Source organism: Cervus canadensis, chromosome 12 (genome assembly GCF_019320065.1).
Source record: "Cervus canadensis isolate Bull #8, Minnesota chromosome 12, ASM1932006v1, whole genome shotgun sequence".
NCBI classification, from domain to species: Eukaryota; Metazoa; Chordata; class Mammalia; order Artiodactyla; family Cervidae; genus Cervus; species Cervus canadensis.
The window spans coordinates 77,252,550-77,279,537 of NC_057397.1; the positions used below are offsets into that span (position 1 = coordinate 77,252,550).

At 39.1% G+C, this 26,988-nt stretch overlaps 1 protein-coding gene across 2 annotated transcripts in view; it reads left to right on the plus strand.

The window, feature by feature from the left end:
- Nucleotides 1-26,988, plus strand: part of LOC122451018 (MDM2 binding protein) — a 72,737-nt gene that overhangs the window by 32,475 nt on the left and 13,274 nt on the right. For both annotated transcript variants that reach the window (XR_006272290.1, XM_043483461.1), the window contains exons 12-17: nucleotides 177-350; nucleotides 1,529-1,636; nucleotides 8,713-8,868; nucleotides 11,363-11,477; nucleotides 19,427-19,582; nucleotides 22,312-22,407. Coding sequence is in view for 1 of the 2 variants with exons in the window: in XM_043483461.1 (XP_043339396.1) it covers nucleotides 177-350; nucleotides 1,529-1,636; nucleotides 8,713-8,868; nucleotides 11,363-11,477; nucleotides 19,427-19,582; nucleotides 22,312-22,407 (805 nt within the window). In the remaining variant the exon portion in view is untranslated. The remainder of the gene's footprint in view (nucleotides 1-176; nucleotides 351-1,528; nucleotides 1,637-8,712; nucleotides 8,869-11,362; nucleotides 11,478-19,426; nucleotides 19,583-22,311; nucleotides 22,408-26,988) is intronic.

The following is a 26,988-nucleotide window of genomic DNA, read 5'->3' on the forward strand; positions in this document are numbered from 1 at the left end:
GACTGAGCGACTTTCAGTTTCAGTTAAAAGAACAACTGCTGTCCCAAATATATTGGGTGATACCTTGTTTTAAAATAACATAGAAATGTGATTATATCCTGTGGATCAAATGTATGATTCTGCTGTGCTGTCTGCTGAATTTTCACACGCTTAACAAGATAATTGTTTTTGTTTAGTTCCAGATGTTGAAGTGAAAGGAGAGAGTTCTAGCTATTATCTCTTGTTACAAGGTAATGGCAATGGAGAGTGTAGAGCCACATTGATTCACTCAGCCAACCAGATCAATGGCTCGTTTGCACTCAGTTTAATTCATGGAAAGATGAAAGCAACGACAGAAGAAACCAAATTGAGTGAGTGTTAACTTTAGAGGGAAAACAAAACATTTTTATATCTGTTTGTGTAAATAGTTAACTTATGTGGTTTTTAATGAACTTATTGTCTTCAAACTCCATTTCACTTTCCGTAAATTTGCTTTTATTTTAACTATTTTATAACATATTTGAACAATATAGAATGCAGAGAATTTATCCTTTACATATCATACTTCTTAAAATGTAGCAAGTCACCCCTTCAGTTCCAAACAGGAAAATTTTTAGTATTTTCCACTTTACACAAATTATTTTTCTAGAATTTATGTCTCATTGTTATTTACTTTCTCTCTAGCATCTTTATTGCTCATCTTTTTTACTCTCCAAGCTCCATGCTTGGGTTCTCCATCACAGTGTGACCAACTGCCCCAAATGTAGCCTAACGATGACTGTCTGTTATCATGTCTTGTGGTCCTGGGGGCTGACTGGGCTCAGCTGGATGTTTCTGTTTTGAAGGCCCACGTCTGACTGCCATCACACACGACTGGGGCTTCTTTTCATTTGAAGACTTCACAGGGCTGGGTGTGTAGGCTGGCTCTTCCCCTGTGTATTTGGTGCCTGGGTGGGGGTGGCTGGATCAGATTGAGCTGATCTCCTCTTCACACACCCATCCTCCAGCCAGCCTGGGCTTCCTCGCAACAGCTTGTCTCCAGGAAGTCTGATTTCTTTATGGTTGCCAGCTTCTCTTAGAGCGAGTGTTCTAAGACACTGTAAGACTTTCTATGACTTATGTCTTTCATTGTTGCTTTTACCATGCCTTGTTGGTCTCCTGGGGTCACTTAGATTCATTGTGGAAGGTCTACACGGCAGGTGAGAAGCAGAACCTGATTCTTGGGGAGGCTACCTTTGAAGACCAACTCCTACAGTCCATCACTGTTTTGTGTAGCGGTTTCAGTAGCTGAAGCAGAAGAAGATGTAGTGGAGGGAATTCTGCTCTGCTACCTAAATTCTCTGAATTTAAGAAGCAGGTCAAAGTTTAAAATGCAAAATAGTATGTTTATTTTCTGCTGTTCATTTATTATTGTTTACTTTGAAATATGCAAGATGAAGAAAGATAAATAATTGACTTTTAATTACATTTTAATACATTTCTTGAGAACTGTATATTAATTGTTGTTATAAACCATCTTTAATACTGATTTTTTTTTTCTATTTCTTAGGTTTTCCTCTTGACCTCTTGTCACTTCCGAGTTTCTCCAGGGAGCAGCTTATACAGAGAGAAAAACAGTTAGACATTGTTCAGGCTTTGGCTTTGAAGGAATGTCTGAGTAAGTAATCGTGTGTGCATTTCATTCTGTTGTAAGAATGTTGGCTTGTTCAGACCTAATGCTTTCTTTTAACACTTTTCTTACATACTTTTTTTTTAGATATGATACTCACTGGTAGAACTATTTTTTTTGCAGAAGGTGAGGCAGAAAAGAATAGCTTCATTGCTTTGCCAGGCAAAGGAGCCACAGTGGACTCCTGCCCTCAAAAACTGTGTCCTAACCCAGGGGAGTTTATTGAGAGGTTTTATGGCAATGGTTCAAGGGTGGTGTTGCTGACAAAATTACTGTGTGCACAAGGTCTTAGGTGGTCAGTCTCCTAATCTTTTTTTTTAATTAAAATTTTTTTATTGCAGTAAAAGTCACATAATATAAAACATACTGTATTTTAATCATATTTAACTGTGCAATTCAGTGGCACTAAGTACGTTCTTAATAGAGGTGATGAAGCATAGAAACGATCTGTAATTTTTTTCCCACCAGATTCAGAATATTCCTATTTGCTTGTATATTGCTATTACCATTTATAATAATATTTGCCCAGGAAAATTTAGTTTCTCATTATTTTTAATTGTATGCCAGAAAGGATACTTTCTGGTTAATGTAATCATCTTTACAAAATTTCTCTTTTTATCTTTTAGCTAGAGGAGAGGAAGGTAGTGATTGCAAACAGAAGAAAATACAAATCTAGAGAAATTAATATGTTAACTTGAGCATTGCTTCTTAGACTTTAATCATAACTAAGCACATTGCATATATTGAGTCAGGTTGGATCATGGGTTTTTCTTTTTTCAAGAAATTGACACTTTTTTAGGGTTGTATTTAAGATTTTTTCCTCTGTTTCTAAATGTTAACTTTGTTATCAATCTTAACATTGTTGTCACAAATAATCATTCATTAATACCTAATATGGACTTAAGCTAATTAATATAGAATTTCTAAAAACTTGATTCAAATTGTGAGGCTTCATTAGTTGCATATAGAAAAACTGATTATTAAGTACATACACTATAAAATGAAAAATATCACTCTTTAAAAGCATTTAAAAATATTTTGGCATCAGTAGTTCATTTTATTCAGTGGAAAATAATTTTAGTATACCTGGTCTCAATAATTTGTATAAGAATTACTATTTTTTCATTTGTACAAAGCCAGAGTAATTGTGTAGTCTTGAACTCCTCAAACTACTTTTTTTGACTATGAAAATAATAGAATCGAGAAAGGTGAATTAGTTTCAATAAAAGGTAGTATGTATTAACCCAAGGGAAAGAAAAAAGAAAAAACCTAAAAATAGAGTTACACATGATCCAGCACCTCCGACTCCTGAGCATGTATCTGGAAAAGGTGGAAACTATCATCAAAAAGGTACACGTACCCCAAGTGCTCATAGCAGCAGTGTTTCCAGCAGCCAGGGCATGGAAGCAACCTAGGTGTCCATCGGCGGACGAGTGGACAGAGGATGTGCAGTATTACTCAACAATAAAAAAGAGTGAAAAAGTACCATTTGCAGCAACATGGATAAGCCTAGAGATTCTCATACTAAGTGAAGTCAGACAGAAGGTAAATATCATGCATCACTTACATGTGAAATCTAAAAGAATGATACAAATAAACTCTTATAAAACAGAAGTAGACTCAGAGGCACAGGAAACAAACTCATGGTCCCCAGAGGAGGACGCAGAGCAGGGACGAGGGTGGGTGGGTGAGGAGTTTGGAATTAGCAATACAGACTGTCATTTATGCATATATATATATGTACATATATAGATAGATAGGTAAACAACAAGATCCTAACGCATGTAGCATGGGGAGCTATATTCGATACTTTGTAATAGCCTATAGCAGAAAAGAATCAGAAAAGGAATATATATATATGTCTCTGAATCATCTTGCTACACACCTGAAAGTAACACACTGTGTAAATCAACTATAATTCAATTTAAAAGGAAAAAAAGCTGAAATACTAGTATTTTTGTGGATAAAGCCCCTATGTTTCAAACATCTACATGCTTAGTATTGTTTACTTCTGACTCTGTTCTAGCCCTGCTAAACCCCTCTTTAGGCTTTGAACCTTTGCCATAAGCCTCTGGCAGCTCCTTAAAGCTAAGTTCCTTCAGCATCTTCCCTCCCTCATCTTCACCTCTCTTCCTGACCCTTCCAACCAGAAAAATGAGAGTGGAAGAGCGGGCAGCTCCCTGAAGCCGGTCCGTCTCTCCTCTGGGTAAGGCCATCCCTCCTGCTTGGTTGGGAAAGGAATCAAATTGTTGCCTATAGGTGTGACTGGAAGCTCTGCTTCAGGGAGGGGGGAAAAGGAGGTGCTAAATAAATGCTGAAAATGTGGAAGCACCAGCAGCTGAGTTATAACCCAGGCAGGAGCTGGAAGGACGGCCTCAGCACTGGGCAAGGACACGTAGGGGGCTGGAGGTTGAAGGAAGCCTCAGAGCTAGTAGCTGCTCGAGACGTCAGCTCTGGGGATATCTGTGCACTGGCCAAGTGCAGTCTGAAGCCTAAATCTTGGCTAAGATGAGTGACCCATTTTGGTGGAATTATTTGCGGAGCCAGTCTCTCCTTTACCCACAGTTAGCACTGAATTGAAAATCTGGGCACAAAGGTGCATCTGCTCAGGTTTCATGTATCTCTGAAGATAGAGGAGAATGACAACAAATGAAGTTTCCCCTGTAAGAGAATCTTAGTGTTTCTTTCAGTGGTTTTCAAAGAAGTGAATATAAATATAAAAGAATTTAAATTGATGTAGTTAATTTATACCTGATGAAAATGAATAGGAAAGCTTTCTTCAGGTAAAAATTAATGTTTCAATATCAACACAGATCGTAGTCTCTGCTGGAAAACAAAAGGTTGTTCAAAATTTTTTTCAAAATTATTATTCAGACTTGGGGTAGACTTACTATCTCCCCCAATATTTCTCTGACTACTAAGTTAGAATGAGCAGCTGGGAAAGTTTGCATGAAAATTTTATTCTTAAAAATTATGTTAATTTTTAACTATACATAGATAATTAGATATAGACATTTGGAATGATACTTAAATTTTATAATTTATATTTAACTGATCTTTTGTAATTTGTAAACTTTTATAATTAGAAATATTAAGTATCCTGCTTCACTGATTTTTAAAGAAAAGGCTTGGGGCTCCCCTGGTGGTCCCACGGCCGAGGTGGGCTCCCAGTGTAGGGCCCAGGTCTGACCCCTGGTCAGGGGGCTAGATCCCATGTGCCACGACTTAGACCCGGTTTAACCAAATAAAATATTAAGAAAATAAAAAAGAAAAAAGGTTTAAGAACGCTGAATGATTTTTAAATAAAAACTGCTCGGTGTGATGCAGAACATATTCCAAAATAGCAGCTTTGTTGTATCGCTCCAGGACTGCGGTCACTGGAGTCCTGACTAGGACTCCATAAATTTTTTAAATTTATAGAACCTGGTGCAAACCTGATTGGTGTTCATTCTGCTGATATTTTTAGACATTTTACACTCTGTTTTTCTTTACTAAGTCCTGAGTTATTACTCACTTGTTTTAGGAATAGCATTCTTTTGTGAATTTATTTTAACACTTTAGTCCAATATTTTTCTCCCAGATCTTTATCTGTCACTTGTGTTACCGACTCACCTGTGTAGGGATTATTTTTCACCTAGGCAAATTATTCTGCTCGTAAACCCTGTTAAACCTCATCTATTTTCTCTCTCTATTGCTTGGTCATTAAGGTCAATAGGAAGTCATATCCTGCTTTCCACATTGCCCAGTATTATAATATAATTGATGGTTTTAATAGGCATAGGTCAGTGATGGTGGTGGTTTAGTTGCTAAGTCGTGTCTGACTCTTAAGACCCCGTGGACTGTAGCCCACCAGGCTCCTCTCTGTCGGTGGGATTCTGCAGGCAAGAACACTGGAGTGGGTTGCCCTGCCTTCCTCCAGGGGATCTTCCCAATCCAGGGATCAGACCCAGGTCTCCTGCTTCGAAGGCAGATTCTTACCCATCTTCCCCTCCAGGGAAGCCCACTTACCTACCTGCCTGTCTGTAAACTTACTGCTGAGTCATATGGTACATGATGGCCAATTTTCCTTCCTTGTGTAATCTCTGTTTTCCTTGTGGTTGATAATCACCTTATTTTTAATTTGCCCCTTCTTCTGTAGAGGCAAAAATACTTGTATGTTTCTCCAGAGCCTCCAACATTTCTGCCACACACCTGTCATTAAATTTATTGTATATTCAAACACAACAGTTTCTTTTTATTTCTCATAGTTTTTTTTCTGGAGTGTTTCATATTTTACTGTATTTTGAACAAAATGTGTCTTAGACCTACTGACATCTTAGAGACTTCTCTTTCCTCTTCTCTTCTTTTGGAATATCCTATTTTCTAGACCCCTTGACCTCCTTTTTTTTTGCGGGGGGGATTACTGCCTTGTTTGGTTGGATCATATCTTGCATTAGCTTCCTCAGTAAAAGTTTGTTCTTGGGGCATACTGTTTTCAAGCTCTTGCATGTCTGAAAATATCTTTACTAGATAGATAATTCTCTGGACTTCCAGGTTAAAAATTGTTTGCCCTCAGATTTTGAAGACATTGTCCCCTCATCTGTTTTTTTGGCCACTTGATAAGGGGGATCCCCAACCAGGGGCTGAACCCACACTCCCTGGCCTGGAGGCACAGAGTCCTAACCGCTGGGCCCCCAGGGAAGTCCCTGCCCCATTGCTTTTGTGTTGCTCTGTTCCTGTTGACAAATCTCATACTAGTCTATTTGAAGTGGTCTGTTTTTAGTTTGCTTTTGCCCCCTTTCAGAACTTTTACCCCCAGAAGCTTTGTTTCTGGAAGCTTTACTCTGAATCTTAATGTGTGTACCCCCTGCTTTCTGCTCTCCAATGTACTAAGCTGTGTACTTGATGAGCCACATCAATACAAGATTCACATTTCCTAAGTCTGAAAATTTTTATTATTTCTTTAATACAATTTTCTTTCTCCCGGCTACTTTTTTCTTTCTAGAACTCTTATTGGTTATATATCAACCTTTTTTTGGATAGAATGTCTGCTCTTTTTTCCTATTTCCATATTATTATCTTTTTGTCCTAGTTTCTAGGCGTTGTCTTGCAGTATTTTTTAATTTTGATCTCTCCTGTGCTTAATTTTCAAAAATATTTCCTTGTTCATTGACTGTTCCTTTATCAGATCATCCTGTACTTGTTTCATGAGTATAGTATCTTTTCTTATTTCTGTGAGAATATTAATTGGTGGTTTGGTGATATAGTCACTAAGTCATGTCTGATTCTTGTGACCCCATGGACTGTAGCCTGCCAGGCTCCTGTGTCCATAGAAGTTTTCAGGCAAGAAAACTGGAGTGGGTTGCCATTTCCTTCTCCAGAGGATCTTCCCGACCCAGGGATCGAATTCGAGTCTCCCACAGTGCAGGCGTCTGAGCCTCAGAGATGCCTTCATGAGAGTGTCAGTCCCAGCAGACTTTCTTTGTTGCCTGGAATGCTTCTGCTGCTGCTGGGCTCCTTTTTTGTTTTTCGTGCATTAGTCTTTCTTTTTCATCCCAGACTTGTTTTTTAGTTTGGAGGGGCCTAGTAAATAATACTTGTTTCCCAAATTTGGAGCCAACTGAGAAATAAACTTAAGAAACACACTGATGGAGATAAATTCCTGGATTGAAGGATATGACTTTTTAGAGCTATAACGGGTTTTCTGCTGCATATACCCAGATCTGAATTTACTCCCTGGATGACAACCAGAGCTGGGCAACCACCGATCAGGCCTGCTGGGACAGGGCTCTCACCACAATTACCGAGGGCGAGCATCCTGAGGATTTGCTCACTCAGGTGGAAGTTGGAAAGGGGAGTCCTGATCAGAACGTGTCTCGTTTCTTTCCCAGACCAGCTCAGTGGGTGATGGGAGGGAGCAGGAAGCTGGAAGCATTGCTGAATCGAACTCCTTACGTGTCTGAACAGGAGACCATGAAATGCACAGTTCCCTGTCCCCTCCACCCCTTTCGCTAAATGTCTGGTGACTTTTTTTCCCCTGTCCTGTTTTAACTGGGAAATTTTATGTGTCACTGTAATATAATTGGGAAGCTTCAAGAGTGGTGGAGTAACTATTCAACATTTTGTTTGTGAGGTCCTATCCTTAATTCCACGGTAGTGTCAGTATCTAGCTCTTTTCTCCTGGGGCATTCAGTTTTTCAAAGGGAGAATCCTTTCATCTTTTCAGTGGGGCATCTGTAGCTGCTGTCTTTCTGGCTACCGGGTTGGAAGTCTGACCTTTTGGTATGTAGACTCTTACTTAATCTTGTAGTCTAACCCTCCAGCATCAGTACCACCTTTTTTGTTGTTCAGTCGCTAAGTCGTGTCCGACTCTGCAACTCCATGAACTGTAGCACGCCAGGCTTCCTTGTCCTTCACCATCTCCCATTCCTGATACGCTGTGATCTGAGACGACTCCTCTTCTGTTTCTACCCCAGAGTGAGAGCAGAGTCACCTGGCTTGAGGGCTGGAGCCTAGGGACATCCATTGTCGGTCTTGTTTCTGCTCGGGCCCTTCCTGTTTCGGCTGAGCCTTTCTCTGCTCTGCTGACTCAGTTACCACTCCACCATCATCTTATCCTCCAAAATTCGTTGGAAACTGCATCATTTAGTGTTTATTCTTTTGTTGTCCTTTTTTTTATTCCTCGGTTGTGATTCTGAGTTTTGAGTAGGAGAGGAAATAGATGGACATGACCAAACCACCACGTTTACCCGAAAGTGTTACAGGTTTTATTTTCATGTAAGCACCAACATAAGGCCATTCTTCATGCTCTGCAGTGTATTTCTGAAAACTTCTGTAAACTTGTTTTGACTGTTGCTCACCTTTTAGTGTTAACAAATTACTTTGTTTATTTCACATAACTGAAAATTCTTCTATTACCTTCAAATGGGACTGAAAGGAAAACAGGCCTACACAGGAATGCTCATTTGCTGGAGAAGTTCATTTGTTTTACTTTTGAAAGTATTTCCTCTAAAAGATAGTAGATGAGCTCAAAGGGTTGAAAATAACAGTTACATTGTTAATCATATTGATTTGTTGTCTTACAGAAAGGAGAAAGTTGGCAAAGCAGCGTGAGGTAATTTCTGTGGATGAACTCAAAAGTCTGCTAACACGCACAAGGGAACGTTTTTTAGATCATTTTGATGCTGTTATTCCAAAAACAAGTCTAATAAAGACAGACAAAACCTCCAATATGTTAAATGGTAAGTTTTTTGTTACTTTAAATAGTAGTCCTTTTTTTGTGTGTAGCATTTATGAGAGTTATTATTAAAACTTATAAAATTCATTGATCAAATCAAAATCTATCAGATTGTAGTAGTGATATATTTGTGTATATAAGTATCTGTGTAAATATCAATATGTTATATTTTTCATCATTTAGACATTAGAAATTTTCTGATGACATTTTTTATTAAGCACGTTCTGTATAATTGTTTTTGAGCAGGAGAAGCACCTTAAGGTAATTCCTCTTAAAATTGTTACTAAGCTGCTAGAATGGATGGGTTTCTATTAAGCTATATTTTCATAAGGTGAGAAAAGCGGAACTTAGTAAACTTAATGTAGATAAAACTACATATAATAAGATGCTCCACACTTGCCATTTGTTTTAGCAGGAAGTCACCAAACTTACTGAAGGAGCAGGAAATCATTTCTATATTAGCTTGGCAATTTCTTTCTGTTTTCCTACTTTCTGTTCTGGTGATGAATTTGCATAGAGTGAAGCTCTTCAGGATTTAAAAAGGAAGCGTTTAACACTTGCCTGGCATTTTAAATGTATAGGATAATTTTTTGTTGTTATTCTGTGAAAATCATTTTTATCCCATACATTAATAAGAAAATGGCCATAGAATCAAGTTAATAATAATGTTTGTTGTCTGCCATTTCTCTGTTTGATGCCGTGAAGGCACACAAAAAATAAAAAATTTGGGTGGGTCCTTGACTTTCATCAGGCTTATGATCTAGTTGGAAAACAAAATACAAGCACAGCGTCTCGTGCCCTGTTTAAAGGCCAGGCCTTTGGAGCTTGACGGCCAGGGTTCAGACCTCAGCCGAATGTCTTCGGGCAGGTTCTTCAACCTCTCCGGGACTGTTTCCTCATGTTTCAAATGGGGATAATGATATTACCCAGTTACGAGGGTAATTATGAGGATTAACTGAGTTGAGTCCTATAAAACACTTAGAATGTAATCATCTCCAAAAAATTGTGACCTGTCATTTATATTGTCATTATTACCGTTGTTAATATCTGTGTGCATGCTTAGCACCAAGTCACTCCCCTGTTATATATATGAATGTTTGTCTGTACCTTAACATTTAGCCTGTGGCATTTACATTTATATAGGTTGTATACTCAAATTTAATAATTTATATTGTAATACTTAGGGGAATAATTAATGTTTACTTTTATTTAACATGGCTTGTATTCTTCTGTGAACATACCCTGTAATTGTTCAGAACTACTAATAATTTTTTTCTTTATCCATTTTTTGAAAAGCCATGCCAGCATTATAAAGCAGATTATTTCATCATGAAGCTTATTCTTCCATGAAATAGTCAGTATTTCACCACCCTTATTAAGAAGCAGGAACTACTATACTTGAACGGTGATTGGTTGGGGCAATACAGTATAGGCATTAAAAATATTTTTAACTATTCAAGACTAAATACTTTAAAAGTAAAGGAAAAATGATATGCATTTGGCTTCTGTTTTCATCTGTGATTAATTTTTTCTTTTTAGTTCAAAAATTTCTTACCAAATCATTATCACTTTGTAAGACCCTAAAGTATAAAATGAGTATTTTTGTCAGGGTTGACGGTTAGTCAAACAGCTAATGTCCAGTAATTTTCAGTCAGTTTATTGGAGTAGTGTGTGATAGTTCAAAACAATGTAAAACACCAGATGGTTTTGGAGTCCAGTAGTACAGTTAGTGATTTTGTCAGTCTTCAAACAGTTGAGATGTCCTCATAATTAATAATGAGAATGGAAGACGGCCCTCTGTCTTTGATGAGAATTGTGGATTATCAACAATCTCAGTGTTAGTTCATTGCACCATACTGACCAAAAAGATAAGACACTCTTACGTATAATACTTTATTAGTAGTAAAATAGCATTTAATGTTAGTGATTTACTTGAAAATGAATATGTTAAAGCATCTTACATTAGTATATGTGAGAATTAGTTCTAAAGTAATCTTTACCCTCAAACGTCTTAAGTTATTTATGGTATTGTAGTACTTTTGAGAATGAAGTAATCTTTTAAAAACATAAATTTTTCAGGATATTGGTGCTAATTCCTCTTTCTAATATGGAGATCACATATTATATCCCATATATTCTCCACAGAGTTGTCTCTTTTCGTTTAGAACTAATTTCACAAAAATGCCAAAGTTATGCTTTCATTCCCTGTGAGTCCTTGCAGTGCTAACTCCTCCTCTGAATTCCAGCCCATAACGTTTATTATGAGGAGAATGTAAAATAAAGCTCAATGCTAATTTTTTTTTTATCATTTCCAAAAAACTTTTCTATGCCATTTTGCATAGTTCAGGTCATCAGAAATATCCTTAATAAATGCCTGGTGTAAGTATTGTACAGTTAATCCAAGTGATTTTTATGTGTATATCTATATGTACACATTTTTATGTAGCAGAATTCAGTATGTTAATACTTCAGGACTCACATGTGTCCCTTCTCTTCAGAAAGCCGTTCACTGGAGCCTCCTTCCTGCCCAGTGGAGACCAGTCCTCTGCAGTGGCCTGAGAGGCATGTCCTTCAAAATTTAGAAACTTTTGAAAAAGCTAAACAAAAAATGAGGTAACATTTAAACAGCTTGTTATTTTGTATTACCTTTATTTTTTCTTAATCCTTAAACTGTTTATGAGATAGCAGTTTATGGTTTTATTGTAAAAGATATATATGCTTACTGTAGATAGATAGATCGAGATAGACTGTTGCAGAGTAAGTTGTCCAGGAGATGCTCTCTTCCTTCCATATTCTGCTTGTCCTTTCCAGGTGTACTTAATCACAGGTGACACTTTAGTGTGTGACTTTTCAGACCATCTTCCATAGAAGTACAAAAACATACAAACATGAAAGAAAAATTTAAAAAATACGGGAGTGTGTGTGTGTGTGTGTAGTCACTCAGTCGTGTCCAACTCTTGTGACCTCATGGACTGGGGCCCACCACGCTTCTTTGTCCGTGGGATTCTCCAGGCAAGAATGCTGAAGTGGGTTGCCATTTCCTTCTCCACAGGAATGTGTAAAACAAAGTAAAAGCACTCTTTTCCTGCGAGCCATTTTGAAATGCTCCTGTTTTACGTGTTATGTTTGTGTGCACCAACCGTCTCTAAGAGGCGGATTGTGTTTGCTTTGGTTTTGGTTTAGTGCACAGCAGGCACGCGGTACATCATTGTTGAGCGGTGGAAGAATGGAATAAAGGAAAGGAATTTGACTCTGTTGCATTGCCCTCCCAAGTAGTGCAAATCACATTCTTATTTTTAGCTCCTCTGCTGACCTGGAATGTGAAGTCAAGTGGGCCTTAGAAAGCATCACTACGAACAAAGCTAGTGGATGTGATGGAATTCCAGTTGAGCTATTTCGAATCCTGAAAGATGATGTTCTGAAAGTGCTGCACTCAATATGCCAGCAACTTTGGAAAACTCAGCAGTGGCCACAGGACTGGAAAAGGTCAGTTTTCATTCCAATCCCTAAGAAAGGCAATCCCAAAGAATGCTCAAACTACCGCACAATTGCACTCATCTCACACGCTAGTAAAGTAATGCTCAAAATTCTCCAAGCCAGGCTCCAGCAATGCATGAATCGAGAACTTCTAGATGTTCAAGCTAGTTTTACAAAAGGCAGAGGAACCAGAGATCAAATTGCCAACATCTGCTGGATCATCAAAAAAGCGAGAGAGTTCCAGAAAAACATCTATTTCTGCTTTATTGACTACGCCAAAGCCTTCGACTGTGTGGATCACAATAAACTGTGGAAAATTGTGAAAGAGATGGGAATACCAGACCACCTGACCTGCCTCTTGAGAAACCTGTATGCAGGTCAGGAAGCAACAGTTAGAACTGGACATGGGACAACAGACTGGTTCGAAATAGAAAAAGGAGTACGTCAAGGCTGTAAATTGTCACCCTGCTTATTTAACTTATATGCAGAGTACATCACGAGAAACACTGGTCTGGAGGAAGCACAGGCTGTAATCAAGATTGCCGGGAGAAATATCAATAACCTCAGATAGGCAGATGATACCACCCTTATGGCAGAGAGTGAAGAGGAACTAAAAAGCCTCTTGATGAAAGAGGAGAGTGAAACAGTTGGCTTAAAGCTCAACATTCCGAAAACTAAGATCATGACATCTGGTCCCATCACCTCATGGGAAATAGATGGGGAGACAGTGGAAACAGTGTCAGACTTTATTTTTTTGGGCTCCAAAATCACTGCAGATGGTGACTGCAGCCATGACATTAAAAGACGCTTACTCCTTGGAAGGAAAGTTATGACCAACCTAGACAACATATTTAGAAGCAGAGACATTACTTTGCCAACAAAGGTCCGTCTGGTCAAGGCTATGGTTTTTCCAGTGGTCATGTATGGATGTGAGAGTTGGACTGTGAAGAAAGCTGAGCACTGAAGAATTGATGCTTTTGAACTGTGGTGTTGGAGAAGACTCTCGAGAGTCCCTTGGACTACAAGGAGATCCCACCAGTCCATCCTAAAGGAGATGAGTCCTGGGTGTTCATTGGAAGGACTGATGCTGAGGCTGAAACTCCAGTACTTTGGCCATCTCATGGCGAAGAGTTGACTCATTGGAAAAGACCCTGATGCTGGGAGGGATTGGGGGCTGGAGGAGAAGGGGACGACAGAGGATGAGATGGTTGGATGGCATCACTGACTCGATGGGCATGAGTTTGAGTAAACTCCGGGAGTTGGTGATGGACAGGGAGGCCTGGCGTGCTGTGATTCATGGGGTCGCAAAGAGTCGGACACAACTGAGCAACTGAACTAAACTGAACTGCTGAGAACATTTATCACTTCAGGTCTGTCTAGTCAGGCTATGGTTTTTCCAGTGGTCATGAATGATTGTGAGAGTTGGACTATAAATCTGAGCGCTGAAGAATTGATGCTTTTGAACTGTGGTGTTGGAGAAGACTCTTGAGAGTCCCCTGGACTGCAAGGAGATCCAATCAGTCCTTCCTAAAGGAGATCAGTCCTGGGTGTTCATTGGAAGCCCTGATGCTGAAGCTGAAGCTCCAGTACTTTGGCCACGTCATGCAAAGAGCTGACTCATTGGAAAAGTCCCTGATGCTGGGAAAGATTGAGGGCAGGAGGAGAAGGGGATGACGAAGGATGAGGTGGTTGGATGGCATCACTGACTCAATGGATGTGGGTTTGGGTGGACTCCGGGAGCTGGTGACAGACAGGGAAGCCTGGCGTGCGGCAGTTCATGGGGTCGCAAAGAGACACAACTGAGCGACTGAACTGATGGCATTTGTTCATAGAGATCAGCAGATATTTACTGGGCAGCAGCTGTGTGTTAGGCTCACCTCTTAGAGCTTGCCTTTTAAGGGGGAGGGACAGTCAACAGAAAACAATAAGCAGACAAGTCAATCCAAGACCTGGAAACCCATCTATGTGTAACAAATGAAGCAGCGGGCCTGAGGCAGAGTGTTTTTATTTGTTGGCGTGGGAGGGTCGGGTCGGGGAGGGCACCCTGAGAAGTTATGCTGGAGCAGAGACCCCGTGGGTGAATGAGTGAAGCATGTGCAGTCACGTCGGCCCTTACAGGCGTTCACATGGTCTTTGAATCATAAGTGCATTGGTAAGCTTTTCATGGATTTTCTATCAGAGTGATGTGATCTGATTTTGCAAAATAACTTACTTTTTCCTGGTGAATAGGTTGTGGGAGGAAAGTATTAGGAACAGACAGATCACTTAGGTGGCTTTTTTTGTACGCTGAGAGGTAACTTTGACTTCTAACTAGAGTAGTAGTGGAGAACAAGTTTGGAGAATATTTTGGTGCTAAGCTAGGAAAAAAAAGAAACTTTGTTTTTTTCCTGCCCCTCTTCTCAGAGAAGAGAGAGAAAGAGAGAGAGGCATCCAAGACAATTCAGGTTTCCGGCTTGAACAGCAGGTGGGTGGTGTTCTCATGGTTTGGGGAAGATGGGTAAGTTGAAACAAGGGTGGATTGGGGGAGAAAGATCAAGAATTCTGCTTTAGGGATGCTATATTTGACCTATGGATTGTGCATGTGGGCATATTAGAAGGAGAAATCTGGGAATCTGTTTGGAGTTACCATTAAAAGGGTTTCTTTAATATATGCTAGTAGATGAGATCACATGGTGAGGCTGTATAGAAAAAGACAGGAAGGCTTAAGACTATTCCCTGAGGGTCTGTAACATTTACAGGTCAGGAGGAAAATGACACTCTGGAAAGAAGATGGAGAAAAGGATGGGTTACCCGTAAGAGAGCTTGGATTTCTTACTCATGGATTTTAGATTGTATATTTTCACTTCCCATTGTGAAGACGGGGAAAAGGACACCCCTGCTTCTCTTCACCTTTTATCCTTCTCCTTCCTCTGCACCTTATGTTATTTTGCAATAGATAATTTTTTTTTCCTTGAAGTCATTTTTCTCCCACTTTTCTGACTTGCCGCTGTCGTTTGGACTGACCGTGTCTACCTGCACAGCTGTTGTCCTGGTATTTCTTTTGATTGCATTTCTAGATTAGATTAGACCTGTATTTTCTTGGATCTCAAACCTTAATGAGAAGTCTGATGTGACATGGATTTTTGTTCCTTAATAGGTGTTTTATTCTGTCTCTGAAACTTCTAGAATTTTCTGTTTTCCTTAATGTTCTGAAATTACACGAGGCCATCATGGTGTGCAGTGTTTCGGTCTTGAGGCTTTTCCCTTTTTATCAGCTCTTGGAAATATTCTTCTATTATTTCTTTGATAGTATTTGTCCTTCTGTTTTCTTTCTTCCTTATTTGTGATTATCTGTTTTACCTAATTTTAGATGCCTCAGATTGATTTTTCAATTTAAATTTGATTGTTCCTTCCATAGTCCATGTCTTCGGGCTTTCTGGGGGGCTCGGTGGTAAAGAGTCGGCCAGCCAGCGCGGGAGACGCCGGCTCAGTGCCTGGTCTGGGGCGATCCCGCGCGCTGCAGGGCGCTGTGTGCCGCGGCAGCCGAGCCTGTGCTTTAGAGCCTGTGAGCGGCGCCCGCCTGCGACCACTGCTGCGCCTGGGAGCCCTGGAGTCCGTGCTCCACACAGGAAGAGACAGCGCTGCGAGAAGCTGGCGCCTTGCAGCTGGGAAATAGGCCCTGTTCTCTGCAGCTATAGAGAAAGTCCATGCGGCAGCAAGGACCCAGCACAGTGAGAAAAACAAAGTTTTTGAAGAATGGTTTCATAAAAAATAATAGTAGTCCATCTTTTCATCTTTTCTGCTCTGCCTTCTGGTATATCTCTTTGACCTTTACTTTCATCTTTTCCGGTAAATTTTTGGCAGCCATTTAAAAAATTTCTAATAATTCTTTTTTGTTATCTGCCCTTTTTTCATAGCAACCTATTCTTATTAATAATAAGAATTGAGAAGATGCTCTAAGGATATTAACTTATTAATTGGAATTTTCTTTTAACTTGTCTTACCTGTTCTTTAAATGATCCCCTTATCCTTTAGATCTGTTTCATTTGGTCCTCTGTTTCTCTCTTCTGTGTAGTTCTTTAATATCTGGTGGCCCTTGATCACAGCTGAGAATTTATTCCTAGACTGTTTTATGTTGGTCGTTGCATACATTTCTCTCTGTATGTGTGGCTCTGTGCCCTGCCTGCCGCCACCTGAGATTTTCCCGGGAGAAGGGAGGTAGAGGGCACCTGGGGGAGGTAGCGTGGGTGCTTTGCCCATCGCTTAAGTAAAGGGCTCTATTCTGGGGGCTTCACTGCTGCCGGCAGGACAGGCGTCCAGTTCTGTGTCTTCAGAGAGCAGCTTTTCTCTTGGAGGTAAAGCATGAGTCTAAGCTGTGGTGTGGGAGGGTGTTCTAGTAGAGTTCTGAAAGTATATCACCTGTTGGCTGCCAGTTGCCACTCTGAGCTCCAGTTTAGAGTCTGCCTGTGGTTTCATGGAAGAAGAAGACATAGTCTACCTTCTCTATAGGTTTCTTTCTAATTCTTGTGGAGGAGTATTCTAGTTTATTACTGAAATTCATGGAACCCTTTGGTCCACTCCTGTTCCTTCTACTTTTTTTGAGCCCTGTTATAAACTTAGTGCCCCGTACTTCAGCATTGTGATTTTTGTTTTTTTGAGTGGAGAGGTTAATGTGTATGTTTGATGCATCATCTTGAACCAGAAGAAATTTGTTTGTAGTTTAAGTGTAGCTCAAATATCACCTTTCTCTTAAGACTTCTGTAAATGCTGCAGTTAAAAGACTGTTATTACTTCGTTCATGAAACTTATTTTATTGTGCCTTTTCTGCCTCATTCTGCTCTCATTCCTTCCTTTCTCCTACTTTGAGTCATACCTGTACACAGTCATGAACAGTGATTAGGGGTCTATAAATTATGAACAATGAACCTTTTTTAGTACCTCACAGTGATAATTGCAGAGTAAATGCTCAGTACGTATTTGTGGACACTTCAGAATTCTTGGCTGGGAACCAAAGTGACATAGTTTCATAATTTGTTTTATGTTAGATTCAGCTGAAGAATAAAAGACCGTTACAGAGTGACATTCAGAAATTATAAGAATTCGGTGTTATTTATTTATTTGGCTGTGAGTGAAAGTTGCCCAGTTGTGTCTGACTCTTTCTGGCCCCATGGACTGTACAGTCCCTGGATTTTCCAGGCGAGAATCCTGGAGTGGGTAGCCTTTCCCTTCTCCAGGGGATCCCAGCCCAGGGCTCACACCCGGGCCCCCCGCACTGCGGGCAGTCTTCCCAGCTGAGCCGAGGGCAGCCCTTGTTGATGGTGTTGGGTCTCAGGGGCCGGGCGCCGGCTCTCCGTTTGGTGCACGGGCTTCTCAAGGTTTGTCACGCAGGCGAGGCTTGCTGCTCCGTGGCATGTGGGATCTTAGTTCCCTGACCAGGGATCGAACTTGTCTGCCCTGTATTGGAAGGCAGATTCTCAATGACTGGACCACCAGGGAAGTACCAAGAATTTGGTTTCAGACAAACTCAGTCACCTGTTATGTGACTTTGTTGACTCATCTGTAAGATGGAGATAACGAGCCCAGGTCTATTTCAAAGTTGTGAAAATTTAATGAGATAATGTATGAAAAATTACTTTGTAAGCTTGGAAACACAAAAAAGTGTTGTCAGTGTTTCTTGTTTCGTTTTTCACCCAGGATATATCTGGTTGGTAAACTTTATCACAAACTGGGCTTTTAAATTTTTCTGATATTTTTATGTTCTGGGTTCTATGTAAATGCAAAGTATGCATTTCCCCATTGCAACTGGCCTATCAAATGATTGAGAGTAATACTGATTAAGATTTTGTGAGTCACTGTTAAGAGAATAGCTATATAGAAATTAAATTCAGCTCATCATGTAGTTCTTGCCCTCCTGGAGTATAGCATTTTGAGTGTTTTCTTGTTTGACTGTTTTTATTAGATATATATTTTCAATTTAAAAATAAAGGGAATGAGAAGAAGAAAGAGACCCTGTTGTCATGTATAGAAATACGTCTTAAGGCCATAATGTCAACATTTTAATTGTACAATTATCAGTAAAAATGCTTGAATGATTAATCAGGAAATAGTTGAATTAATATAAAGTCAGGAAATTAATGTTCTGTGCAGGTATTGAAAGATTTTAATTTTGCTTTGATGACAGTAATAGTATGATTTGTAACTCAGTGCTTGAGAAAACCTGTAGCATTCTCTGAAACTATTTTCTTCTTTCCAGTTTTTAAAAACTGTGGGCTTTTTGGGTTCATAGAGTGATAGAGTAGAATTAGTACCTAATTCAGAGTCAGGCTCATTCTGATTCTGTCATTTTAAAAGTCTTGGCACCGTGGGTCTGTGGGCACTATTGGGTGGTAAGAATAGTGATCGTTTTTTAGGCTTGGTATGGTATGAACTTTACAAAGTTCTTATTTTCAGGTGTTAATTTCATTTTGAGATAAGACCTGTCTTGTCTTTTTCAAGGGGATTTGTGAGGGTTAAGAATATATTGTATGTACTTTGAAAAGTATGAAATCCTGTGTATATTTCAGGTATAATAATAATTTAGTATTTATTCATAATGTCATAATCATGGCTAGCAGAGACTTTGGAGAAATATCTGATTACTATCTCATTTCATGGTTGTGCTGTACGTAATCTTTCAAGTTTATAGAACATTGGAACATTTGGTCTCTGCCTTCAGAATTTACAATATTGTGGGGCTTTGGAACATACAAGAGAGTTTAGATTTAAATTTTATAGAATTGATGACTTCACACTAATAATGATAGTGTGATAGCGTGATAATGATTACATCCATCAATCATGTCAAATATAAAGAATATAATTATGTTTAGTTAAGTAGTAACATTGTTTTGACATGATAACTGCAAGTTTTCCTGTGGCCTACATACAGATTTTTGAAAATATGCTTTGATTCTAAATGATTTGCAAAGCTTTTACTTTTTTTCTTTCTTAAATGTGTTTTGTGTGTGTGTATATTTTTCTTGTTTCTGCTCATAGCAGCTTTTCCTGACCATGGAGAATTCTAATCTGCTTTTAGTAAATCTACATAATTTTTTTTTTTTTCTCAGAACTGGTTCATTACCTCGTTCATCTGAACAATTGCTGGGCCACAAAGAGGGTCCACGGGATTCAGTCACATTATTGGATGCTAAAGAATTGCTTAAATTCTTTACCTCAGACGGGTTACCAATTGGAGATCTTCAGCCTTTACAGATTCAAAAAGGGTAAGTTATAAACTTACAACCTCCAATTAATTTTTTAAGGAATCATTTTAAAAGCACATTGCCTCCTCTCCAGTTGTGTGTTTAGATCTAACATCCAGTTAGATGTTCTGTGCCACTTTGGCAAAATCTACAAGTTTGAGCCTGGTGTTTATCAGCTGTCTTAATTCTCACAGTTTACCTTAGCCTAATATTCTACTGTGTTATAGTATTGAGTATAAAGGAAACAGGAATAATAAAAACCACCTTAACATATTTCTTATAGAAGTGAGCTTCTACTTTGTAGACAGATGGCAATACTTTTTCAGAAAAATTATAATCTGACTTGCAAAAATTTTTTAAAATTCTCTTTTCTGTCACTTTCTAGTTTTGATTTTACTACTACCTAATCGTGACATTGTCAGTTATGCCTTAACAGTAGCAAAAGGATAGCCTTTCACCTGAGAAGAATGGGAAAGGGTAGTAAAAATGCTTTTGAAACTATACCAAGTAAAACTCACTGTCAGCTTGAATAATTTACAACTAATTTGACTTCCAAGACAGCTTCCAGTAAGTTGCTAGTTAATAAATTCTGGGTGTTACTGAAGTTAACTTAATTACAGGCAAAATCGTGATATCAAATACTTGTGAGATTTGAATACTTTGTTCACTGCCCCAATTTCTTTTTGTTAATCCATTTTTCTGAGAATCTTCCAAAGGACCTTGAAAATTATAGAACATTTTGATTACTTTTTCAAAGCTTGTTTTGGCAAGTACTGAATTTAAGGGTTGACTTTGGAAAGAATTTATCATGTGCGTGGTCACTAAAGAGAGGGAGATGGGGAGCAACTTAGGAGATATGATGGTCTTAATAGTTCTGAGTTTTAATGACTTAATGATTTTAATGACATAAAAACAGTATAATTTTAGAGTATTTTTCCTTTTCTTATAGCTTTGAGAGATTGATAATCCTTTCTGTGGGAATCAAGAAAGGAAAGAATTATATATACGTTTTCATCTATTTAGTTATTGGATTCCTGTCCTTCCAGATTATTAAGCGTGAACTGGCAGAGTCAGATGGGTTTGCCAAAACTGAATCATGTAGGTTGTGTTCTTTTTGACCAGAATGTCTTTGTAGCTGCAGTGTCAGGGGGGATACTACTAATTCTTCCTGTAGCTTACCAGTGACTTATCTAGGCAAGTTTGATATAATTCCTTGATGTTAGTAAAGAACTGTGTCATTATCAAATATATCTTCTGTTAAAGTTGAAGGATGAGCTTTCCTGGTAATGACTCGAGGACCTGTGGGTTTTTATTAACTGTCTACCAGGGAACCACCTGAAACGCGATATCAAGCAAAGTACAGGAATGACACCTGCATATATAAAGGAAGTGTTAAACATTGACAGAATACATGCTTACTAAAATATTTCCTTTAGAAAGAACAAGGTGTGAGTAAAATGAAACAAAATAGACAGAGTTGCTGGGAGAGATTAAAATAAATGGAAGACGGCAGGGCAAAGGAAAGACGTGGAATGCCAGGCACCTGGATAGTTTCATATCACACGATTATTCACTCAGCTAGTTGGTCATGAAATACTGGGATCATTGCCCTTTATTAGCGTTACTTTATGTGAAACTCTTTAAATGAATGCATTGGAATGTAAATCCTGGTTTTCAGGACTCATTAACTCGCATATGTCTTACATTTTAATGTAATAATTTCAAATGCTTATCTTAGTGCTCTGTAGATAACATTCAGTGTCATGTGGGCGGTTTTTATTGCTAAAGCCAAGGAGGGGGAAGTGTGATACTGAATTTATTCTTGATACTCCACTACCTACTTGTTTTCCTGTTTGCCTTTTGCAAGTCTTCTGAAGTCAAGCCCCTGGTGTCTCCTTCTGCCTATTACCAGCGTAAAAAACTTGTATAATTCTCCCGTCCCCACCTCTAACCTGTTCTGACCTCCAGGAATCATGATGCAGTTCATCAGAACAGCGCCTCCCAACCCAGGCAGAGAAGGAGGGCATTTATTAGAATAACTCAGAACGCTTAAGCTGATTGCAGCAGCCTCCTCCCGGAGGTTTTGAGGTACCCCTGCAGGTCCTGACTGGAGGGGCCGAGCATCAGTGTTTTATGTAAGTTCACCACAGGACTAGTTCCAGCACACCTGCTGAATGGAACCTGCTTTAGAAGAAGAGCTGAAATCAGCAGTTAGTCTTTATATCTTCTGATATTTAAAAGGTCACTGATTATTAAAATAGGTGTCAAAATGACTATGTTCCCAAGCATAGAAAAATCTGGATTCCCCATGTGGTATAGTAGGAACTAAATACCTCTTTTGTTACTGAGGATTCGAGTTTGACTTTAATTATTCCACTGCAAGAAAAGAATTTAATTGTTAATAAATGCATAAGCATTTTACTACACCAGGAAAAACATATGCTTCAGGAATAATGCTGCTTCTTGAATTTCCCCTACAGATCATGTTCTCTACTTGATTTAACCATTTCTCAGAATAGTTTTGTAAAATAAGTAATATTATCATATTTAGAAGCTTGGGACAGAGAAAATGTAAGTTACTAACCCCTAGGCTTAACCTTACTTCATTTTCTTCTTTGGCTTCCTGATGTAATTCAGTTTTTAGTCCCATATAATATCTAGTTATAGAGAAGGAAGTCAGACTTCCTTCTTTAGACAGTTTCTTGAACTTTCTCACCGAATAAATGAAAATGCAAAGCTTTTTATTTCAGGGAGAAAACTTTTGTCCTGACACCAGAACTTAGTCCTCGGAAACTTCGCGGTTTACCTTTTGAAAAAGCTTCAGTATGTCATTATCATGGAATTGAGTGAGTTTTTAATTTTCGTTTTATTCTTCTGTGTGTTCTTAATGTGGCTTATCTTCTGTGACACTGAAGAATGACTGTAACAAACTGACAGAAGTTGAGATAGAGAACCGAAGAGAAAATATGTCAAAAAACCTCAAAAACAAGTGTCACATACACAAATAATTTGTCTTCTATTGGTAAAAAAAGATACTTGTTGATTAATCAGTTTTACATTTAAATGTCCTATTATTAGTTATTGGATATTTTAGTCAGAATTATTTTGGTTCCTACCTTGTATATTGTATTTAGGTGTATATTTACACTACCAGGCACATTGATATTCTCTGGGCATTATAATTGCTCAGAAACTGTTAGATGAAATGTATTCTCACTTGCAATGTGTTAATTGTGTGTACATGTTTACAGAATTTTAATTGACCTGTTTGAATAAAATTTCAAAGGGTTCGCTTACTTAGAATTAGAAGCATTAGCAGGTTCTGAGGTCATGAGTGCATCTACCATTTTCACCGGGACAAGAAAGGAAATGATGGAAATAATATATTTTAGGTTAAATTTGCAAGACCCTAGTGATTCATTTTGCAAACTATTTCACATTCCTAAAGCAAAGCGTTATTTTGTGTTGATTTTCCATAAATGAAAATAGAAAAGGACTTGATTTTACCTTGATCTCTTAGAAGCACATTTATCAGTGAGCAAAAGAGATACACTACTTTGGTTGTCTTGTAAACTTAACCTTTATGTCACACAACTTTAAATCTACTTTACTGATAGCTATTCAGTCAGGGGCTAAAGATACAAAAGACTATAAGACAACTATTTCTGCCCTTAAGAAACATGTGCTCTAGAGGGGAGAAAGAAAGACGTGACTTTAGCAGGATGTATTTTTAGTGTTAAAAATACCAGTATATAACACTGCCCTGTGTATGGAACAAGTAAACACCACAAACTGAGAATTTCAGTGAGTACATCTGAACTAAGTTTGAAGGAATGAAGAGGAAGTTATCTGACCAAAAAGGCAGTATCTATGGGAGGAATGAAAACCACAGTCACAGAAAACTAACCAATCTGATCACATGGACCACAGCTTGTCTAACTCAATGAAACTATGAGCCATTCCATGTCGGGCCACCCAAGACAGACGGGTCATGGTGGAGAGTTCTGACAAAATGTGGTCCACTGGAGAAGGGAATGGCAAACCACTTCAGTATTCTTGCCTTGAGAAGCCCATGAACAGTATGAAAAAGCAAAAAGATAATGACACTGAAAGATGAACTCCCCAGGTTGCTAGGTGGCCTATTGGAGGTGCTACTGGAGATCAGTGGAGAAATAGCTCCAGAGCATGAAGAGGCTAAGCCAAAGCAGAAACAACATCCAATTTTGGATGTGCCTGGTGATGGACGTAAAGTCTGATGCTGTAAAGAGCAATATTGTATAGGAACCTGGAATGTTAGGTCCATGAATCAAAACAAATTGGAAGTGGTCAAACAGGAGATGGCAAGACTAAACATTGACATTTTAGGAATCAGTGAACTAAAATGGACTGGAATGGGTGAATTTAATTCAGATGACCATTATATCTACCTCTGTGGGCAAGAATCCCTTAGAAGAAATGGAGTGACCCTCATAGTCAACAAAAGAGTCTGAAATGCAATACTTGGGTGCAGTCTCAAAAATGAAAGAATGATCTTTGTTCATTTCCAAGGCAAACCATTCAGTATCACAGTAATCCAAGTCTATGCCCTGACCTGTAATGCTGAAGAAACTGAAGTTGAATGGTTCTATGAAGACCTACAAGACCGTCTGGATCTAACACCCCAAAAAGACGTCCTTTTCATTATAGGGGACTGGAATGCAAAAGTAGGAAGTCAAGAAACACCTGGAGTAACAGGCAGATTTGGTCTTGAAGTACAGAATGAAGGAGAGCAAAGGCTAATAGAGATTTGCTGAGAGAACGCACTGGTCAAAGCAAACACCCTCTTCCAGCAACACAAGAGACAGCTCTACATATGGACATCACTAGATGATCGACACCGAAATCATATTGGTTATATTCTTTGCAGCCAAGATGGAGAAGCTCTATACAGTCAGCAAAAACAAAACCAGGAGCTGACTGTGACTCAGATCATGAACTCCTTATTGCCACATTCAGACTTAAACTGAAGAAAGTAGGGAAAACCACTAGACCATTCAGGTGTGACCTAAATCAAATCCCTTAAGATTATACAGTGGAAGTGACAAATAGATTCAAGGGTTTGATCTGATAGACAGAGTCCCTGAACAACTATGGACAGAGATCCGTGACATTGTAGAGGAGGCCTTACAAATAGCTGAGAAAAGAACAGAAGCCAAAGGCAAAGGAGAAAAGGAAAAATATACCCATTTGAATGCAGAGTTTCAAAAAATGGCAAGGAGAGATAAGAAAGTCTTCCTCAAAGAAATAGAGGAAAAAATAGAATGGGAAAGACTAGAGAGCTTTTCAAGAAAATTAAAGATACCAAGGGAACATTTCATTGCAAAGATGGGCGCCATAAAGGATGGAAATGGTATGGACGTAACAGAAGCAGAAGATATTAAGAAGAGGTGGCAAGAATACAGAGAAGAACTGTACAAAAAAGATCTTCACAACCCAGATAATCACGATGGTGTGATCACTCATCTAGAGCCAGACATCCTGGAATGTGAAGTCAAGTGGGCCTTAGGAACCCTCACAATGAACAAAGCTAGTAGAGGTGATGGAATTCCAATTGAGCTATTTCAAATCCTGAAAGATAATGTTGTGAAAGTGCTGCACTCAATATGCCAGCAAATTTGGAAACCTCAGCAGTGGCCACAGGACTGGAAAAGGTCAGTTTTCATTCCAATCCCAAAGAAAGTCAATGCCAAGGAATGCTCAAACTACCGCACGATTGAACTCATCTTACAGGCTAGCAAAGTAATGCTCAAAATTCTCTAAGCCACACTTCAACAATACATGAACCATGAACTTCCAGATGTTCAAGCTGGTTTTAGAAAAGGCAGAGGAACCAGAGATCAAATTGCCAACATCCGTTGGATCATCAAAAAAGCAAGAGAGTTCCAGTAAAACATCTACTTCTGCTTTATTGACTGCCAAAGCCTTTTTGTGGATCACAACAAACTGTGGAAAATTCTTGGAGAGATGGGAGTTTCAGACCACCTGACCTGCCTCCTGAGAAATCTGTATGCGGGTCAGGAAGCAACAGTTAGAACTGGACATGGACAACAGACTGGTTCCAAATAGGAAAAGGAGTGTGTCAAGACTGTATATAGTCACCCTGCTTATTTAACTTCCATGCAGAGTACATCATGAGAAATGCCGTGCTGAATGAAGCACAAGCTGGAATCAAGCTTGCAGGAGAAATAATAAGCTCAGATATGCAGATGACACCACCCTTATGGCCTAAAGTGAAGAGGAACTAAAGAACCTCTTGATGAAAGTGAAAGAGGAGAGTGAAAAAGTTGGCTTAAAACTCCACATTCAGAAAGCGAAGATCATGGCATCCAGTCCCATCACTTCATGGGAAATAGATGGGGAAACAGTGGAAACGGTGGCTGTCTTTATTTTTCTGGGCTCCAAAATCACTGCAGATGGTGACTGCAGCCATGAAATTAAAAGACACTTGCTCTTTGGAAGAAAAACTATAACCAACATAGACAGCATATTAAAAAAGCAGAGACATTGCGTTGCCAAAAAAGGTCCATCTGTTCAAAACTGTGGTTTTTCCAGTAGTCATGTATGGATGTGAGAGTTGGACTATAAGGAAAGGTGAGCGCTGAAGAATTGATGCTTTTGAACTGTGGTGTTGGAGAAGATTCTTGAGAGTCCCTTGGACTGCAAGGAGATCCAACCAATCCATCCTAAAGGAAATCAGTCCTGAATATTCATTCGAAGGACTGATGCTGAAGCTAAAACTCCATTGCTTTGGCTACCTGATGTGAAGAACTGACTCATTTGAAAAGACCCTGATGCTGGGAAATAATGAAGGCGGGAGGAGAAGGGAATGACAGAGGATGACATGGTTGGATGGCATCACTGACTCGATGGACAAGAGTTTGAGTATACTCCAGGAGTTCGTGATGGACAGGGAAGCCTGGTGTGCTGCAGTCCATGGGGTCGCAAAGAGTCAACACGACTGAACGACTGAACTGATGCGAGGAATGAAGTGCAGTGGTACAGATTCTAGGAAGAGGAAATAACATTTTTGTTTCTGAATAAGACTAAGATGTATAGTGTACTGTATTGATACCAAATCATGAAGATCATTGTTGATGTGGGAGGGAGATTGTTCCTTATCACTGAGGTAGTAGAGGAAACCTTTATTTTTAAAGCATGAATTCATATGCTTGGCTTCTGCCATTGTCAAATCTCGTTGTCCTTTGATAAACTGAGGTGAAGTCTTTCAAAGAAGAGATGTGAAAGGACTGAAATACTGTCAGCACCGTGTGAAAAAGGAGAGTGCGCAAGCTGGCAGCATCTAAGGCCATTCGTGCATGCGACAGGAGATGCATATGACCACACACAGTGAAAGGTGTTTTCTTACCAGTCAGCCTTTTACATTCACA